The sequence below is a fragment of the Balaenoptera acutorostrata genome, chromosome 6 (assembly GCF_949987535.1).
Source record: "Balaenoptera acutorostrata chromosome 6, mBalAcu1.1, whole genome shotgun sequence".
Taxonomy (NCBI): Eukaryota; Metazoa; Chordata; class Mammalia; order Artiodactyla; family Balaenopteridae; genus Balaenoptera; species Balaenoptera acutorostrata.
The window spans coordinates 53943971-53964662 of NC_080069.1; the positions used below are offsets into that span (position 1 = coordinate 53943971).

At 40.1% G+C, this 20692-nt stretch overlaps 1 protein-coding gene across 1 annotated transcript in view; it reads right to left on the bottom strand.

Moving 5' to 3' along the window:
* Positions 1 to 7291: 7291 nt before the first annotated feature.
* The window catches only part of MTAP (methylthioadenosine phosphorylase), a 39148-nt gene continuing 25747 nt past the window's right edge, over positions 7292 to 20692 (bottom strand). The window contains exons 5-8 of the mRNA XM_028165115.2: positions 19311 to 19413; positions 14801 to 15040; positions 11006 to 11128; positions 7292 to 8547 (exon numbers count right to left, since the gene is read on the bottom strand). Coding sequence (XP_028020916.1) covers positions 8509 to 8547; positions 11006 to 11128; positions 14801 to 15040; positions 19311 to 19413 — 505 coding nt within the window. The 3' untranslated portion in view covers positions 7292 to 8508. The remainder of the gene's footprint in view (positions 8548 to 11005; positions 11129 to 14800; positions 15041 to 19310; positions 19414 to 20692) is intronic.

Sequence of the window (20692 nt, forward strand, 5' to 3'; positions counted from 1 at the left end):
ATCAATTAAGTCCATCTGGTCTAATATGTAATTTAAGGCCTGTGTTTCCTTATTGATTTTCTGTCTGGATATTTGTCCACTGATAATAGTGGGGTGTTAAAAGTCCCCCACTATTATTGTGTTACTGTCGATTTCTTCTTTTTTAGCTGTTAGTATTTGCCTTATATATTGAGGTGCTCCTATGTTGGGTACATATATGTTTACAATTGTTATATCTTCTTCTTGGATTAATCCCTTGATCATTATGTAGTGTCCTTCTTTGTCTCTTGTAACAGTATTTTAAAGTCTATTTGTCTGATATGAGTATTGCTATTCCAGCTTTCTTTTGATTTCCATTTGCATGGAATAACTTTTTCCATCCCCTCACTTTCAGTCTGTATGTGTCCCTAGATCTGAAGTGGGTCTCTTTTAGACAGACTATATATGGGTCTTGTTTTTGTATCCATTCAGCCAGTCTGTGTCCTTTGGTTAGAGCATTTAATTCATTTACATTTAATGTAATTATTGATATGTGTGTTCTTACTATCATGTTGTTAATTGTTTTGGATTTGTTTTTATAGGTCTTTTTTCTTCCCATCCTCTTTTGTTCTCTTATGATTTGACTATCTTTAGTGTTGTGTTTGGATTCCTTTTTCTTTTCTGTGTGTGTATCTACTGTAGATTTTCGGTTTGCAGTTACCATGAGGTTTTGATACAGCAGTCTGTATATGAACAAGATTGTCTTAAGTTGCTGGTGTTTTAATTTCAAATGCATTTCCAGTTTATTGCATTTGTGCTCCCCTCACAATTGCTGATTTTGATATCATATTTGTCTGCAGATGATTTCCTGTCTGTACTGTAAGTTTGCCATTACTGGTGAGCTTTTCCATTCATAATTTTGTTTCTAGTTTTGGCCTTTTCTTTTCTGCCTAGAGAAGTCCCTTTAGCATTTATTGCAAAGCTGGTCTGGTATGCTGAATTCTCTTAAGTTTTGCTTGTCTGTAAAGCTTTTGATTTTTCTGTGGAATCTGAATGAGAGCCTTGCTGGGTATTCTTGGTTGTAGTTTCTTCGCTTTCTTCACTTTAAATATATTGTGCCATTCCCTTCTGGCCTGCAGTTTCTGCTGAGAAATCAGCCAATAACCTTATGGGAGTTCCCTTGTACGTTATTTGTTGATTTTAATATTTTTTTTGTCTTTAATCTTGGTCAATTTGATTACCACGTGTTTCGACATGTTCCTTCCTGGTTTCTCCTGCCTGGGACTCTCTGCACTTCCTAAACTGGGTGAGTGTTTCCTTTCCTATGTTGGGGAAGTTTTCAGCTACTGTTTCTTCAAATATTTTCTCAGGTCCTTTCTCTGTTCTCCTTCTGGGACGCCTATAATGCAAATGTTGGTGCATTTATTGTTGTCCCAGAGGCCTCTTAGACTGTTTTCATTTCTTTTCATTCTTTTTTCTTTACTCTGTTCCGCAGCAGAATAAAGACACCACTTTGTCTCCCAGATCACTTATCTGTTCTTCTGTCTTGGTTATTCTATTGATTCCTTCTAGTGTAGTTTTCATTTCAGTTGTTGTATTATTCATCTCTATTTGTTTCTTCTTTAGTTCTTCTGGGTCTTTGTTAAACATTTCTTGTATCGTCTCAATCTGTGCCTCCATTCTATTTCTGAGATCCTGGATCATCTTTACTATCATTACTCGGAATTCTTTTTCAGGTAGATTGCCTATCTCCATTTCACTTAGTTGTCCTTTTGGGGTTTTATCTTGTTCCTTTGGGACATATTCCTCTGCCATCTCATTTTGTCTAACTTTCTGTGATTGCAGATTCTATTCCACAGGCTGCAGGGTTGTAGTTCTTCTTTCTTTTGCTGGCTGTTCCCTGGTGGATGAGGCTGTCTGAGAGGCTTGTGCAGGCTTCCTAATGGGAGGCACAGGTTCCTGCTCACTGGTGGGTGGAGCAGGGTCTTGTCCCTCTGGTGGGCAGGGCTGTGTCAGGGAGTGTGTTTAGCAGGAAGCTGTGTGCTCAGGAAGACTTTAAGCAGCCTGTCTGCTGATGGGTTGGGCTGTATTCCCATCCTGTTGGTTCTTTGGCCTGAGGCATCCCAGCACTAGAGCATAGAGGCTGTTGGGTGGGGCCCAGTCTTGGTGAGAAAATGGCGGCCTCCAAGAGGGCTCATGCCAATGAGTACTCCCCAGAACTACTGCTGCCAGTGTCCTCGTCCCTGCAGCGAGCCACCGCTGCCCTCCACCTACACAGGAGACCCCCTAATACTAGCAGGTAAGTCTGGCCCATTCTCTTATGAGGTTACCGCTTTTTTCCCTTGGTCCTGGTGTGCACGTGACTGTGTGTGCACCCTACAAGAGTGGAGTTTCTGTTTCCCCCAGTCCTGTGGAATCCTGTGATTAAACCTCACTGGCCTTCAAAGCCAGATTCTCTGGGGGCTCCTCCTCCCATTGCTAGAGCCCCAGGCTGGGGAGGCTGATGTGGGGGCTCAGAACTCTCACTCCTGTGGAAGAACTTCTGTGGTATAATTATTTTCCAGTTTGTGGGTCACCCACCCAGTGTGTAGGGATTTGATTTTATCACAGTTGCACCCCGTCTGCCATCTTGTTGTGGCTTCTTCTTTGTCTTTGGATGTATTTTTTGGGTGGGTTCCAGCATTTTTTTTGTCAGTGGTTGTTCAGCAGTTAGTTGTGATTTTGGTGTTTCCATAAGAAGAGGTGAACTCACTTCCTTCTACTCCACCTTCTTGTCTCCTCTCAAAAGGGATTTTTCTTTCCAGTGAGGCATGGTTTTCAGAATCGTTGGGCTGGGTGCAGTGAACTAGCTGCCGGGGCTGATGGCTGGCTGTCCACACTTACAGTGCCAGGGTCTGTCTCTTCTGCTATGATGTGGGGTGGCAGTGGCAAAGGAAGGCAGGAGGCAGCAGCTGCTGCTGAACAGCTCCTCAGTTATCTCTTTTTACTTTTTATATGTGACTCCTAGAAGATTTACAATTATATATCAGTGCACATTACATTTCTATAGGATAGCTCTGATCTAGAGTGCCGTGAGATATGGGAAGTGAGAGAAGAGGCTGGAGTAAGCCATAACATGTTAGAACATGCCGGGCTTGTGATAAGGAAGGGGAAACTGTACATTCAAAAAGTATTGGCTGAAAGGCTACTAAGAGCCAGACACTGTTCCGGCCATGTGGGATGTGTATCAGTGAATGACAAAATTCCTGCAGAGTTTACATTTTAGAGAAAGCAGGAGGGTCAACAAAGAAGCAAACACAAATGACATACTAGAGTATGTTGGGAACGTTAAGAGCTATGGGGAAAAAAAAAAAAAAGTTGAGCCAGGTAATTGTCCTCAGGAGTGCTGGGGGTGTAGAGTGAGGATTCTTGCTTTCCTTTAAAGTAGGATGGTTGGGGTTGACCCACTGAGGCTTATTTTGAACAGAGATTTGAAGAAGGTGCTAGTGTGAGCCATGTGGTTATCTGGGGCAAGAGTTTTCCAGGAAGAAGGGACACCAAGCAAGTACTCAAGGAGGAGGCCTGGTGTGTTGTAGGAAAAGCAAGGTTGGTGGTATGGAGCAGAGTGAGTTAGAGGGTGTTAGTAAGAGAGGAAGTCAGAGAGAGAAAGGACAGGTGCTGCTCCCATGGAAAAGAGTAGAAGCTGGAAGACTAGTTAGAAGGTTATTTCAGTATTTAGGTGAGAAATGAGAGCAGCTCAGACCAGGGTAAAAGTAGTAGATATCTTGAGGAATAGTCAGTTTCTGGATATGTTTTGATGGTAGAGTGAATAAAGCTTTCCTGGTGTGAATGTGGGTTTTGAAGAGGCCAGGATGACTCCATGTTTTTGGTCTGAGGAACTGGATGAATGGAACTGCCAACAACTGTGCTGGGAGAGCAGATGTGGGGGGAAGATGAGAAATGGTCACCAAGGAATGAGTGAAGATAGAAAATCCAAAGATTGAGATTAGGGAGAAGAGGAGGAACCAGCAAAGGAGACTGAATAGCAGCTGTTGAGGTAGAAGAAAAATGGAGTGTGGTGTCTTTGGAAGCCACATGAAGAAAGTTTATTAAAGAGCAGGAAGGGATAAACTATCAAATGCTGCTGATAGGAAAAGGGTGAAGTCTGAGAATTGACCAATAGCTTTAATACAAGTGACCTTGAGAATAATTTTTGTGGTATTGGAAGTGAGATGCTGGCAAAATTTGATTTGGAGTGGGCTGAAGAAACAATGAAGATGGGACTTCCCTGGTGGCGCACTGGTTAAAATCCACCTGCCAATGCAGGGGACATGGGTTCGATCCCTGGTCTGGGAAGATCCCACATGCCACGGATCAACTAAGCCCGTGCACCTAGAGCCCATGCTCTGCAACAAGAGAAGCCGCCGCAATGAGAAGCCAGTGCACCACAACGAAGACTAGCCCCCGCTCGCCGCAACTAGAGAAAGCCCGTGCGCAGCAACGAAGACATAATGCGGCCAAAAATAAATAATAAATAAATTTATTTTAAAAAAAAGAATGAAGATGAATTGGAGGCAGTGAAAATAGATAGCTCTTCAAGAGGTTATATTTCAATGAAAGTCAAAGCATTAAGACAAACAGTAAAGAGAATTGTGGTCAAGAAGTATTTTTTTAATAGGAGAAATAACAGCATATTTGTGCATTGAGATGCAGTGATCCAGTAATGAGGGACAGTTTGATTACGGAGAAAGGGGCAAGTGCCAGAGTGATGTCTTTGACTAGGTGAGAGTTACAAGATCCAGTAAGTGGATGAGCAGGGAAAAACATCTATGATAGCAGTTTTCAAAGTGTGGTCACCTGGAACTTATTAGAAATGTCAATTATTAGGCCGTATCCCAGACCTCTTGAATCAGAAACTCTGAAGCCCTATTTTATACCTACACCACTCACAAAAATTAAATTGAAATGAATTAAAGACCTAAATGTAAGACCTGAAACCATAAAACTCCTAGAAGAAAACATAGGAAAGACACTTGTTGACATGGGTCTTGGCAATGATTTTTTCAATATGACAGTTAAAACACAAGCAACAAAATGAATAAACAAGTGGGACCACATCCAAGTTAAAAGCTTCTGAAAGTCAAAAGAGACGATCAACAAAATAAAACGGTAGCTTACAGAACGGCAGAAAATATTTGCAATTCATGTATCTGATAAGGGGTTAACATTCAAAATATATAAAAACCCATACAACTGAATAGCAAATAATTTCCAGACTGATGACTTCTAAAAAAAAGAAACTCTAGGGTGGGATCATGCAGTCTGGTTTAAGAAGCCCTCCAGGTGCTGCTAATATGTGTATTGTCAGAAAAGACAACAGAGGGGAAAAGAGCTTGGGGGAGGGTAATGGGGGTATGCCTGGAAGTTGTTTGCTGATGCTTCAGTTTTGTCAGTGAAGAGGGAACTGAAGTCACTTGCTGAAAGTGAAGACGGAGGAGGAGGTGTATGAAGAGCTGATGAAGGTTTTATGTAGGAAAAATAGGATCAGATTGTCACTTAACGCAGGTATTCATTGATCTTGTGATAAGTACAAGGAACAAAGGATCCCATAATAAGTAAAAAAAGATGTTTCCTGCTTTTATGGAGGCTTATCTGTAGTGAGAGAGGTTAGTCCACAACTGAACAGCCCTTTAAATATTCGAAATGCTCACATAAGATTTTCTCTTAAACGGTTAGACACATTCAGTCCCTTTAACCATTACGTACGTGGCATGGTCTTCCCAGTTCCCATACGCTTCTTTCGGTGCTTTTCAGGTGGTCAGAGTTCCCCTGAAAGTGTTGTGCCCAGAAGTCACTGGTCACTGTCCCGGACATGACCTCACAGAATTCAATGTCAGGTTAAAGAGGTTATTTTATATAAACTGCTATAGAGCAAGGCCTCCCCTATTCTCCATTCCTCAAAATGAATAAACCAAGAATAGATGCTTATGGTAAAAAGTCCAAAGAGTACAGAAAGGTACGAGGTAGACAGCAGGTCTCTTGGCTTGTACCTCAGAGGTTATCACTCAGCTTCTTTCCAGAAACTCTGTGGACATAAAGCATAAATATGCTATCCACACACCCACACAAACTGCATTATTTTACTTTACGTATTTCTCTGGTTTCCACTTTTATCACCGACATTGTTTTATACTGGCACATAAAGACGTTATTTATTTGAATCAATGCACCTTATTTAGACCCCCCCCCGCTCCCCCGCACCACTGAGAATTTTAGCCATTCTTAAGCTTTGGCCTATTATGAACAAGTCCAGGATGCACTGAAGCTAATTGGCAAAGTATTTTCAGGTCTCAAATGTAAGCCTGCTGTTCCAGCCTTCTCCACTCTATTTGGTTAACACTGAATATGAACTATTCTGGTTATCTAATTGTCAAAATCATGAACAACAATGCAGAACAAAAATAAGCAGCTCACAATGCCAATACACATTTCTAAGTAGATGCAGATGTACTAATTAGTAACTCAGCGCTCTTCCAAGGGGCTGTCACTAAGCTAGAACTTTCCCATTATGCCCATAATCCACTGGGGAAACTTCAAAATGCTCAAAACTGATCACAGTGTTCACTTATTTTTGTAGCTAAGAAAAGGAGTGAAGTATCATAGAAGTGGGAAGTGTTCTGGGAAGAAATGGTCAGCAAAGTCCTCAAGAATGAGGTAGATGGAAAATTATATTATTGGCTTTGTTTAAGGAGTAAATGATGGGTAACAAAACAAGAGTACCATGTACTCCACTTGAGAAGTCTAAAAATGAGGCTGCAAGAAAAGGCTACTGGATCAAGAAAATAACTTCTTTAACTTGGGAAGCACTGTACTTTGGGAAGGCAACAAGAAAAATGCCTGCATTTTGGCCTTGACATCCTCAGACACCTACCAAAAATGAAGGAAAGTAAGGCATAGCATATAGTACAGGGTAGTAAAAACAATCATGGGGTATAGAGCCAGAGAACCTTAGGTTCAGACCCATCAGGTCCTCTGAGGCTCCCTCATATGCAGAGTTGAAACCACTGCCTCAGAGAATCCAAGAGCCATACTCACATGCAACCCAAACAGCTTAGTATTAATGCTGAAGGGTAACTAGTTTATTGTTTACAATTAGCAGCTCATTATCTTGAAGACAGTTTCTTAGACACAAACACATTCATTCTACAATCTCTTTAAACAGACGAGATACATCACTGAAGGACCCAGTAACAGACCATAGTGAGAAGGAGTAATTCTGAGGGAAGAATGATCTCCCTGTGATAAGAAAACAAACCACATTCCTAAAAAATTGACAATAAAAAACAGTAAGAAGCAAGCTTCCATTTTCTTTATTAAAAAACAAAAATCACCAACTCATGTAAAATAATTCATCAGATCATAAAAAGGAGTAGAAACAAAAAGTCAAATGTCAATTTAAAGAATATCTGACACACTATAATGTGCGTATACAGTCTCTTAAATAATTTAAGATTAGCTCCATATTAAACACCCAGCTTTTCTCACATTGTTGCAAACCCAAGTATTGTTCTGACTATAGTCATTAATTATCTTTTTTAACAAAAATAAAGATTGAACTCAAACAGAACTCCTCTTAGTATTGCCATTTTAACTTTTGCTGCATTACCAGAAACAGTGTGTTTTCAAGAACTGGATCTTTCTAAGCCCATTTTTATTTTTAAAACTTCATTATTTGATTATATTCATTGTAGAAAAATGTGAAGATAAGGAAAAATATAAAGAAAATTAAAAATTTATCCAGTGTCCCTCCCCCCAAATACAATAACAAAAGAGTATATATATTTCTTTCTATTCATTGTACATATTTAAAACAAAATTAGTACTGTAAAATGCTTACATATCCCCATTTCATATTATACAGCAAGTTTCCTTAGTACATTAAATATTATGTGAAACCATGATGTTCAGTTGGCTGCTTCACAATCTAATTAGAGCTTAACCGTGATTACCTCCAGTTGTTGGATATTCAGATTGTTTTGAATATTTGCTATTAAAACTATGTTCTACATCCTTCTTTATACATAATTATTTGTATGTATCTCTGATAATTTCTTAAAGATAAATTCCTAGGAGTAAAGTAACCAGCACAAAGGGTATTTTATAAGCCTTTTGATACATTTTACCAAAATACCCTCCAAAAAGATTGTACCAATTTACAGTCACATCAGTAAATAGTCTAAGAGCTATTTCTTCACATTCCTTGGCAACATAGGAGTGTTACTGCTTACCTTTACTGTTACAAATTTGGGGGAATGGTGAAAGGTGTCTTCTTTTTTTCTAATGTGTAAATATTTCCCCACATGTTTACTGGTTATTTGCTTTCCTTCTGTTATTTGAAGCAGTCCAAGTCTTTTAGAAGGCATCTCTGATGTGAGCAATGTCTTATCACTTGTTCTTCCTTAGGGGGCAAGGACACAGAAGCTGCATGTCTCTTCTGTGTTTTCTCAAGCAGGAATTCCCCAAATGATTGGAATTAGAAGGTTACCTTGTCTTCTGAGCAGCCATGCTATTTTAATGTCTTGGTAACATAACAGAAGACTGGGCCATTTTCTGAAAGAAAGCAGGCACAGATTATGGGACTTTGAGTGTAACTCCTAACTTTTAGTTCTTCATTCTCCTTTCATGTAAGGTGAGGTTCAGAATGTTTATCTCAGAGGACTGTTTTGATTCTCACTTATCTCCACCCGCCTTTACATCCACTAGGACATATTTTATACACCATCCTCCAGCCTGGATTGTTGTTTATGCAACCTCCATCATTCGCCTTATTCCACTGAAAAACGTCATTGAAATTTCAACGTTAGTATCGCCAAATAGAATAGGAGCTTCTTCATTACAGCGTCTTACATATCTTGACATATAGTGGGTGCTCACTAAGTGTAGTGAATTAATGATGCACACTTCAGTGCTGAGAGAGCTGAAAATACTGCCCTGGAATAAGGGATTATTAGTATGGTGTTCCTTAATGCTATAGAATGGAGGCCATAATTCTCAATTTTGTCTAGAGCAGCAATTCTTCATTTTCTCTTTTCTACACATATTAACCCTCTTAAAAAATGCATACATACAGAAACACACAACTTTACACACACTTTCAGAAGCTTCACAGAAAGAAAGGAGAATACCGATTTCTACTATCCAAACATCTTTACTTAAAAATGCAGCTGAAACAATAAATTTATTGCTTGACAAATTATCTTTAAGTTCAAGGGACTATGGTCAAAATGGGGTCAGAAACCTAAAAAAAAAAAACCAAAAAAAACAAACCCAAAACACACCTTCCCATCTTGCAGGTTATACCCTCAGCAGCAGCAAAAGTATGAGTCACATTTCCTGCCAATCACAGTGTGTTTATTTAGACAAGCCAAAGTCATGCTGCTCTATCACATTACACTCATTATGTTTAGCTAAATGTAACTGTTTCTAGTTTAAAGTGACATTCTCCAATTCTTAGAATTTGTTTTCTGTTCCCCTTTTCTTTATCCTTATAATAAGGACTGCCTGTATTTCAATTATGATGAAATACTTCATGGGGGGAAGGGCCTAACATTTACTCATTAAAGAACATTTATCTCCTGGGTATATAGGCTGAAACCAATGGATGTGTTTCCTGCTCCTTATGGATTTAAAGTCTAGTAGGGAAGATAGATTACAAATGCCAATATTCCTGACTGCCAGTCCTCAAGGCTGAGAGGCATATTATTACAGTGATGTGCTGGAGCCTGCTTGTACCAGCTTGTAAAAACCTGATTATGTACATCACTTCCCAGCTTACCAGTGGCTTCATGTTAGTAGCTTGAAGTCGGCTGTGCAAGAGCATTTATACCACAGCAATCAGCAAACACTACAAATCATGGCACCTCCATGCCCAGCAATTGGCAATCATTTACTACCACATAGTGTCCTTGTCACACTAAAACAGTGGCTCTCATTCCAGGGCTCCTCAGTGGTAATTCAGGTAGAGAGGGCTTTTATCAACTTTTCGAATCTTTTCTTAAGACCTAAGAGTACAGATGTGTTCTAGGATATACTTAGGACCTTAGGATATACTGGCTACTAGGTGAATGTAACATCTGATCAATTTCAGGCAACTCCTTATCCAAGGTGGTTAATCAAGAGAGTCTCAAGATGTCCAGATAAAAACCACACATCTCTGAGCTCAGTAGTCAGTTCAAATTATATTCTGGGAATTAATACTAGAGTTGAAGAGCTACCGATCTGCAACCCATCACTTGTTTATCATTAATTACTATCTTAGTTTGACGCAACATTAACTGTAAGTAGACATTCCCTGGCACCATTTCAGTATTGCTGTTGTCAGTGTTTTGGCTTTAAAGGCTGCCAACACTTTGCATGGATCTGCCAAAGAGAAAACAGCCTTGTCTGCAGCATAATCCATGTACAGAGCAAACATTACCAATCTTCTGAAGTAAAACTTAGGGATATACTGCAAAGCAGGACAATGTTAAGAACCTGGTAGAGGGGCTTCCCTGGTGGCACAGTGGTTGAGAACCTGCCTGCCAATGCAGGGAACAGGGGTTCGGGCCCTGGTCTGGGAAGATCCCACATGCCGCGGAGCAACTGAGCCCGTGAGCCACAATTACTGAGCCTGCGCGTCTGGAGCATGTGCTCCGCGTAACAAGAGAGGCCGCGACAGTGAGAGGCCCGCGCACCACGATGAAGAGTGGCCCCCGCTTGCCACAACTGGAGAAAGCCCTCGCACAGAAACGAAGACCCAACACAGCCATAAAAAAAAAAAAAAAGAACCTGGTAGACTAGATAATAAAACTCTCCCCACCTTAACTTCCAGTGCTCTTGCATTACCAGCCAAAATGTATATCTATTCCATTTATGGTTAGTAGTAGTAAATGGCATGAAAACTTGTAGAAAACATCTAGCCTAGTATAAAATACATAAGGAGATGGGCCAAGGGTGAAATGCAAATTAGAGAAAAAGGCAGCTGAGGGTCTATGGAATTGTCTGCTTACAGATGGCTGAGGATACTTACTCTAATGTTATGGAGGGTTTCTGACCATTCCATGGATCCTATCTGAGGTATAGTAGTGAGAAGTAAACTTTTGGCTTTATTGGCATTTTCTTTCAGGGTCTTTAAGACCCGGTCCACAGAAACCTAGAGAAACAATAGCATGGGATGTTAACAGCAATTTAAAATTCCACTGCTTTTCACAGAACATTTTCTTGAGTTCCTACCTGATCTGTTAAAGTCAGTTTACCCCAGTTTCAATCCCCTGGACCCAAGCTTTGCATGTATCAGGGAGAGCTCTTGGAGAAACCCAATGACATCTCTGAAAAGCACTGCTGGTTTTCAGTATGGCATCTGAGAAAGTTTCTCAGATGTATAATGTGTTAGCATGGCCTAGAAAGATTGTGGCTCTTCTCCTCATGTCCACAGAATGGATTCCAGTTTTAAAAACTGTTGCTATACTGGATAAATCAGAAGATAAGCACATTTCTCTTTAGAGAAGTCTTCCAGCTAATAAAGAAAAACGATGGGATCAAAGCATCAACCATTTTACAGTCCCAGTGAATTAATGGATGGGCTGTTAACATCACAGAACCAAAAAACCCAAACCAAACAAAGAAACAGTCCACTTTAATGAGCTTCCTTGTGGATTATGATGACCGAATATGATCAAATCTCTAGATCCTGCTGCCAATTTACAGAAAATAACAGAGCACTGAGAAATTGGATAAACCACCCTAAGGAGATGATTTCACCAATTCGGACTGTGGGAAACTACAGGACAAATGACCTGGTTTCTTTTAAAAACACCTGGAAGAAAAAAATCACTTACGCTATTTGAGATAACTAGAAAATTGAACTTTGCCTGGATATATTAAGCAATTATTGTTGGAATGCGATAACGGTAATGTGGTTATGTTAAATGTTTCCTAAAATGTTTATGGATAAAATTATGGATCAGAGTATAGATGAAATATGATTGGCCTTAAGTTATGTTTATGATTGAAGCTGGATGTTGGATTCTTGGACGTTCATTACCATTGTCTGCTTCTGTGTATGACTGAAGTTGCTTCATAAGGAAGCTGAAGAAAGTTGAGTATAAAACAGATGATCAGAAAGAGTAATTGTCATGTTTCACTATGCTTAGAAGAAACCCAAGATTCAGGGGCACAATGATTACACCTTTCTATTTCCTGGAGTATCAAGTCCAGACCCCTCCCACAACACTGACATGTGTTTAGAACAAAATGATGAGCACTGTAGCAGAGGGGAGTCCCATCACTGTGCGAGGGGATCACAGCACAAGGTGGTGACCAGCTTGCTGGGTGCCTGCCAGCTATGAATCTTCAAATGCAGGGTCATGAAACATCCAAGAGATTTACCTTGTATTTTACTCTTTTCCTCACACTTTGTGACTAATACAGATTCTGATCTCCTTTTTCTCTTTGTTTCTGCTGTTGTGCTTCACCCAAAATGTCCTTTCTACTAACTTCCTCACAATAAATTCTAACCTGTTCAACATCCAGCTTAAATCTCAGAAGTTTTCTTCAGAAACTATCCCTCTCCCCCATTCCATCACACCTACCATCTGATGACCACCCTCTTAGGAGCTAGCACTATACTAGATGCTCTACATTTATCATATGGTTTAATTCTCCTAATAATCCTGCAAGGTCAGAAATGTAACTACACAACCCCCACCCACGTGAACGGGTTAAATAACTCACCCAGTATTACAAGTAAAAAGAACAACAGGAATTTGAGGAAGTGTTTAGGCAACTCTAAAACCTTTTTGCCATGCCAGGCCACACATCTGGTTTAAAGCACAATGACACACATAGCTGACTGAGATGATGCCATCTTTGTCTATGTTTTCCTGGTGGCATTTAATATTATTTGCTTTCGTGCCTTACCACTTACACAGAGCTTAGGTTTTTTTTTTTTTTTTTTTGCTTTTAACTGAAGTAGCTCCAACTGACTGTTTTCCAAACCTCTTGTGGGCTACTAAACGAAAGTACCATTCGCTCTGCATGGGAGACAAATGTTACTAGACCGAGCAGAAAGCCACAGGCAGGAAGCAGTCTGCTCTTGGGGAGTGGCAGAGGCTGGAGTCTCCTATTAATTGGAAGCAGCTTCTCAACATCATGAGGTTGAGCTGTCCCTTAGATGACCAAAGCTGCCAAGTCAGGGACTTTTTTGGGTCAGGATTTGCAAATCTCTTACATAACGAACATCCTAGTAGTCAGCAACAGTTTATTACACTGCAGAGTGAAGATAAGACATTCATTCAAAGAATCTGGGTTCATCTACGACCCAAACTCCATACCCACGGATGGACAGGCAGCTAGAATATCTTACTCCATTTTACATGAAATTGGATGGTGAAACAAGCAGCCTGAGATGGTGGTAAGGTCCCTTTGGAGAAGATGTCACCTCCCCTAAGTGTGTTCAGAACCGCCACTCCAGCACTTCTTCCTTCAAAATTTCTTGGCTGTAGTTTTATCACTTTCTCTTTTTAAAATGAGATAAATGACAAGACAAATGATCTGGTTTTTTCAAGTAAAATGCAAGGAATGAAAAGGGAGGAGAATATTAGAGTAAAAGATTTAAGAGGCATATCGTTCAAATGCAATGTGTGGATTATAAGGGATCCTGATTTGAACAGTTAAAAATTATGAAACGAGGGAAAATGTGACAAATCTGGACATTTGATTATATTAAGGAATTAATATCAATATTTTTTCATACAACAATGGTGTTGTGGTTTTAAAAAATTATTTTAAAAGAGAGGCCTTTTAGAAAAATTTACTTCAAAATAATTAGGGTAGGGGAGAGAAAAGTGGGTAGGGGCATATAAATCAAGACTTGACATGGCTGATAACTCTGCAAAGCTTGGTGATGGGTAACTGGGGGTTCATTATACTAGACTCTATTTTGTAGATGTTCAAAGTTTTCCACAAAGAAAATATTTGTTTTGGAAGCCTGACCTCTGTGGCCCAGTGTCCTCAAATACCAGCTGGATCTTGCTGTCTTTCCTGCCAAAAACCCTCATTGACCTCCCATCTGAAATCCTTACACAGCCTACGTGGCCCTGCCTGCCTCTTCTCCCTCCTCTCCTCTCCACTCCACTCAGGCACGGCCATCTTTCCCATCACACTTAAACCAGGAAGGCTTCCTGGATTTCAAGTATTTGGTTGGGCCAATTTGATATGTACTTCTGTACCTTATCACACTATTTCTTTATAACCCTGCGCCTTCTCACATTGGTTTGCTTGGCCTCTACCCAGCCCCATAAAACCCAGAATGTTGGCTCCTTATGGACTTGTCTGTCTGCTATCATATTATTATACCAAGCACAGTACCCAGCCATGGTAGGTGAGACAGACATGAATACAGACAGACATGAATACAGAGTCCTCTTACCAGGTTGAGGTACATGATAGTAGGGTTTTCCCCCTACATAATAAACAGTAGCACAGCATAAAGAACTTATAACCAAGTCTTTATCCTTAAAGTAAGGGCCAAGTCTCAATATAATTCCCAACACACCTACATGTTTACAATGTACTGTTCCCCTGTTGATCCTTGGATAAAAGTGTCTTTTTATTCTCTATGAAGATTTCTGTTCTTCCAGTGGGAACTACAGAAAAAATCTGTTAATACCTAATGACAGTGTATAAAAAGCTGACTTTAAAACCTGGTAGAATGGCACTTTCTGGAACTAATGTAATATAAACAAAGAGTTAAGACACTCTCTTACTGGCTCACACGGCACGTGGAAGCCCAGGCCATACATGTTCCAAAGAGAATTTCACCTACCACTTCCTCATGCTCCTTCCAGCAATCATAATCTGTTGCCATGGCGATACTTGCGTAGCAAATTCCAGCCTCCTTAGCAAGAATCACCTCTGGAACTGTGGTCATGTTGATAACATCCGCCCCCCAGGTTTGGAACGTGACGCTTTCTGCCCGGGAGCTAAAACGAGGTCCCTCAATTGTGATCACTGTCCCTTTTGAGTGGCACCGGAGTCCTAGCTTCTTAGCGGTCTCTATGAGGACCTAGAATGCAAAGAACCAAACTCAAAACACACAAACAGAAGTTCAGCTTAATATATTTTTCCTCTGATACTTTAAAAGATTGTTACTATAAATACCTAGTACCTGTAGGCCCTCGAAGAGAACCTAGGAAATCACAGAAGGGTGTTTCCTAGACCCTTACCCACTTACATAGTGCTCTGTCCTGCCCCAGCCCCTAGCTCACAGGTACAAGAGCAAACAGTGAGGTTTTTCTACACACCAGGCATTTGTTTACATGCTTTAATCTCACTTCTTAACAACTTTAAGAGACTATCATGGATTGTGAAAGGGGGCTTGAGCCTGAGCTCTTAACCTCCAAGGCTACACTAAGATGCCTTCCTCATTCACATCTCAGAGATGTGCAGAGTGAACTGTTTTCAAGCTCCTGAGAAACTCATTCTCACTGCTCTTTTATACAAAACCTGAGGGCTTTTGTGAAAGCTTTTTGGGGGTAGAAAGTGATTTCATAATCTCTCTTGCCTGCTGCCTCTCTAAAGACATACAGTAAAAAACAGAATGGGGCTGTGCTGATTTCTTCTATCCAGAGAGAAACTTATCTTGGCATCCCTTTAGAGGCAAGGCGACACATGAGTTTAGAAACATTATTTAAAAGTTTGATCACTTTTTCTAGTGTCTAATAATGTACATCTAATCTAATTTCATTTTTTTCTTAGCCTGTGCTTAAACATTCCTTTTTAATTAAAAAAAAAATTAGTCTTTTAAACTTAACTGTTAAAGCACTGCCAAGAATTCACTTACCCTTATGTACATCCTAGTTATTTCATCTGTAAAATGGGAATAATAATATTATATAACTCAGAGATACTGTGAAGTTGTGTGTGTTTTTTTTGGTTTTTTTTTAGAATTTATTTATTTATTTATTTATTTATTGGCTGTTTTGGGTCTTCGTTGCTGCATGTGGGCTTTCTCTAGTTGCAGCGAGCGGGGGCTAATCTTTGCTACGGTGCATGGGCTTCTCATTGCAGTGGCTTCTCCTGTTGCGGAGCATGGGCTGTAGGCGCGGGGGCTTCAGTAGTTGTGGCTCGCAGGCTCAGTAGTTGTGGCGCACGGGCTTAGTTGCTCCGCAGCATGTGGGATCTTCCCAGACCAGGGCTCGAACCTGTGTCCCCTGCACTGGCAGGCGGATTCTTAACCACTGTGCCACCAGGGAAGCCCCGATACTGTGAATATTAAAAGAGCTAAGGAGTATATATAGCAAGGAATCTAAATGCTTAACTGGCCTTCTAATTATTAACACTGGCAGCTTCTACACATTTCCCAAATAATTTGTCAAGTTTCCTATGATACCAATATATAAAATGGAGTGACTCAAAGTCAATAGAAGGCTCCAATCTAGGCCAAGGTCTTGCCTGCACATGTCTGAACCACATAAGCAAATTAACCTATTTCCTTAAAAATAACACATTATGCTATGGCAAGAGGAGAAAGAATTTTAACAAGAGCCTCGGCAACTCCAAATTTAGAACTACGACAAGCCCTAGATGACTAGCTGATGCTACATCATGTTTATTTATCCTATACATGCTGAAAATAAGATTATGCTAAATCAAAACTTTTCCTTAAGGAGTATAGGTATAAATACAAGGGCTTATTAAATCACTCTTACCCCTGCTGTCCCCCCTACTTTCAAAATTAAGATATATCCAGCCCAGTCCTGTCTTCATTAAATGTCTTTAAAAATCCCAAATAACTGAGCTGTATGTCTCGGCCAAACTTCAGAGTGCTTCTAGAGATGTGTGAAGGAAGATCACAACTATCGCAGGCCAGTGGCAATGTGGCTTGTAAGTCTTCACCATCACCCTGGGCAGTGGGTGCCACGTTGGGGAGGAGGAAGTAGAGGCTTATGGGCCTGGGTGGGCCAGCCAGTGACAGACCCTGGGCCCTTGCCACCTGGACCAGTACTCTGCACTCCCACACGAACAGATAACGCCACCGTAAGGTGCCAGAAATATAAACTACAGGCTGAGATGTCTCTTTACTGTGTCAGGACTTTAGAAGAATTTGTTTCAGATTACCTTTCGACTAGAAGTACTATTTTTGGAATAGGTAATACTTGCACATGGTACAAAAATGTAAACAGTACGAAAGGATATTATTCTGTGACAAGTATTTCTTCTACCTGTGTACTAGCGACCCAGTTTCCCCATGGGAAACCACTGTTAGCAGTTCTTTGGTCAACTTTCCAGAAACACTTTATTTGCATATAAATATTTTCATATTTATCTCTTTTACATACACATATTTCAACACAAATGGTAAGATATAGTACAACCATAGTGTACCTTGCTTGCCACTTGACAATCTGTCGTCGGTACATGAAAGATCACAATGATGTTGAAAGTTAAAGTGATAATTACGAAGGGGCAACACCACCCACTCTTTACATTTTTTGGACAATATTTTAAAATCTCTTTTAGGGTATATAAGAATAAAGTAATATTCTGAAGGCCTTATTTTCCCATGTTCTTAAACTGCCCTCCCCAGCACTCTTTTAAAGTCTTTATGTGAGGGTCCTTAGCTTGACTAGACTAATAATAGCTGCATTAATTTGGTCTCAAGGGAGGCCAAACTGCATTACTGGAAACTATCACCCAGCCACCACATTTACATGTGCTCTGCATACATCATTAGCACTTCCCTTACCCACCTCTACTCCTAGTACCCAAATCACTGGGGCAGTACCTCTGATTTCCTACTATCATGCATATTCTCTCCCTAGTCTATTTCTTCCCAAGCTGCCCCCATTTTGAAGTGGACAAAAATGTTATTGCACACATCTAACTTCCCCTGGAGAGCAGATTTATTCTGTGGACAGATCTGAGTTTCAGACTTACATTGTCCTGATATTCTGCTGATAACTACCCAGGAACATACACAGTTGATCCTTGAACAACACAGGTTTGAACTGTGCAGTCCACTCATACATGGATTTTTTCCAATAAATTCATACTACAATATTATACAATCTGTGGTTGGCTGAATCCTTGGATGCAGAACTGCAGATAAGGAGGGCCAACTGTAAAGTTATACTCAGATTTTCAACTGCATGGTAGGTCAGTGCCCCAACCCCTCACGTTGTTCAAGGGTCAAATGTATTCTAAACTCACACTTAAAACTTAACCTGCCCTTTTTTTGTTTTAAAGAAGTAAAAAAGGTGCTTTCACAGAAGTCACAGAGAATCAACATGCAGTGATATATCTGAAATGGCTCCCTCCAACACCTGGCTTTGGATTCTAGATTTCTGAGACCAGAGTGAGGTTAAGGTGCCCTAGCTCTTAACTGTAAGGAAGCTAGTTTTACATGATTATACAAGGCTGAACATGTACTACTTTCCACATTCAGGTGTTAAAATCACCTGAATGATTAACATGTTAACATGTATTGTCTAAGTTATTTTATAAAGTAGATTTTACTAGGCAGTTTGTCTCTGACAATAACTTCTGACCTACTGGGTTGCACCTGACTTTCAAATCTTGAGTTATAAGAAAAGTACCATGGATGGACTTTTGAATTGTGGTAGCCATTTTTATTGTCTGAAAGCTAAGGCTGTGATTCCTCACTTTATATCACCATTGGCTTTTGTAGGGCTGCCCCTTTAGTCCTGAGATCTTACTATAATCCTGGAGAGGCAGCTGGAGAGTAACAGCCAAACTCAGCTCAAAGGCAAATGATGCCAATCTGACAATTTACAGATTATTAATAACTTAATTCATAAAAGCAGTTAACAGTCACTGGATGTCTTATAACTAACAGGCATCACTCAAAGCACTTTATAAGTAAATAACTCTTATCCCTCACAGTCCTATGAGGTACATGTTATCATCACCTTATTTTATAAACGAGGAAACCAAATCCGAGGTTTTGGTCCAAAGACACACAACAATTAAGCTGAAGCGTAAAGACCTGATCATAAGAAATCTGGTTCCAGACTGTATACTCTGGACATATTATGCTACTCTAAATTATTTTAAAAGGTATCCTGACAGCAAAATCAAAACTTACTTAAGAAAAAAAAAAAAATAGGTTGCAACTTTGAGTGATTCAGCTTACCAATGACTGACAGTAGTGGAGGCATTATTAGCAAAGGGAAACAACTCTTCATAAAACCTTGAGTAAGCAGCAAGCTAGAGAGGGGAAGAGAGACCACATGCTTGGCCAGTTAATCTACGTCTAGATGCCACCCCAAGCCCTCATGATTTATTCTGGTGCACCTTCCAGAAATATTACGAACCTCTCTTGTTTTAGGGCAGAACGGCTCAGCCATTGGAATATGACACACTCCTCTGGCACAGGAATGACTTCCGTCATAGAAGGTCTGAAGCCTTCTGGTAGTCCTACAAAATAAAATAAAAAAGGGTAGTTTTTAAAAAGCCACCTTTCCCCCCTCTGGGGGCTGGTAATCAGTTGTATCTAGGTCGATATCTTGGTCCTCACTCCAGAATCAATAGTTCTGGATAAGCTGAAGGAAACTGGTTTTTTTTTGTTCTGTTTTTTGTTTTTTAAAAACAACAACAACAACAAGAAAAAGAGCTTCTGGATGGTATTTGGCTTTTCTGGCTCTGGGTTGGTGGCAACGTGCTTCCCAACAGGAATTAAAGTGTCTGTGGTCTGGTGGCTGTGATAGGATAACCACACTGAACTGTAGATGCAACTCAACTGTGGGCTCAGGAGGCCAGGTAAAACACTTAAGAAGTCAATATGAAAATTTTCCATCATCTTAGATGTAGAGGATTGTATAGTGAACCCCATATATATCTATCACTTAGATTCAACAATTTCCTAAATTTTGTCAAACTTGCTTCATCTGTTGCAAATCCCAGACTTTGTCACTTCACCCCTACTTCAGAAGGACCAGAATATGTGGATTATTCTCCACGGCAATGTCATTATCACAGCTGATAAAAATGACATTAATTCCTCAGTATCACCTAATATATAGACCATGTGCAAATTTCCCTGGTGTCCTCAAAAAAAAAAAAAAAAACTTTTTTTAAACCGTTGCTTGATTAGTTTCATGTTCCAAACATGGTCCAAACTTTGCATTTGATTGCCCTGTCACTAAATTGAGAGTAATTCCTGCCCTCTGCCCTCAACCTTATTTTTTCATGCCTTTGACCCACTGAAGAAAGCAGCCATTCATCCAGCTCCACATTTCAGAATCATCTGTCTCTTAGCTCCCTTATTTAAGCTTATGTGTCTACCCGCCAGAATTAGTTCTAAAGTCTCATGAAAGTTCTAAAGTTAACTTTCTGATAAAACATTTTTGAATCTGTAGGAGAGAGGGTAAAATTAAGCCAGTGGCAAATCACCCAGCAACTTCTCTCTCAAAGTTTTCAGAATAAAGCACTTCCTATATCCATTATATTGTTCTAAACTTGAACTCATGAGTAATATAGAAAAGAAAGTCCTCATTTTCCTAGAGAGGGGAGAGCAGGGGAGGGACGGGGCAAGGGAAAACCAACAGGTGAAGGCAAATCACTTCATTTCTGCTTCCGGGGGTGGGAGGGTAGGGAACGGCATGGAGAAATATTCTGGTTCAGTTTACACAGCTGGCGTGTCCACTTATCAAAGTTAACCTGTTACTTCCTCCCCATCACATATTAAACAGTGACA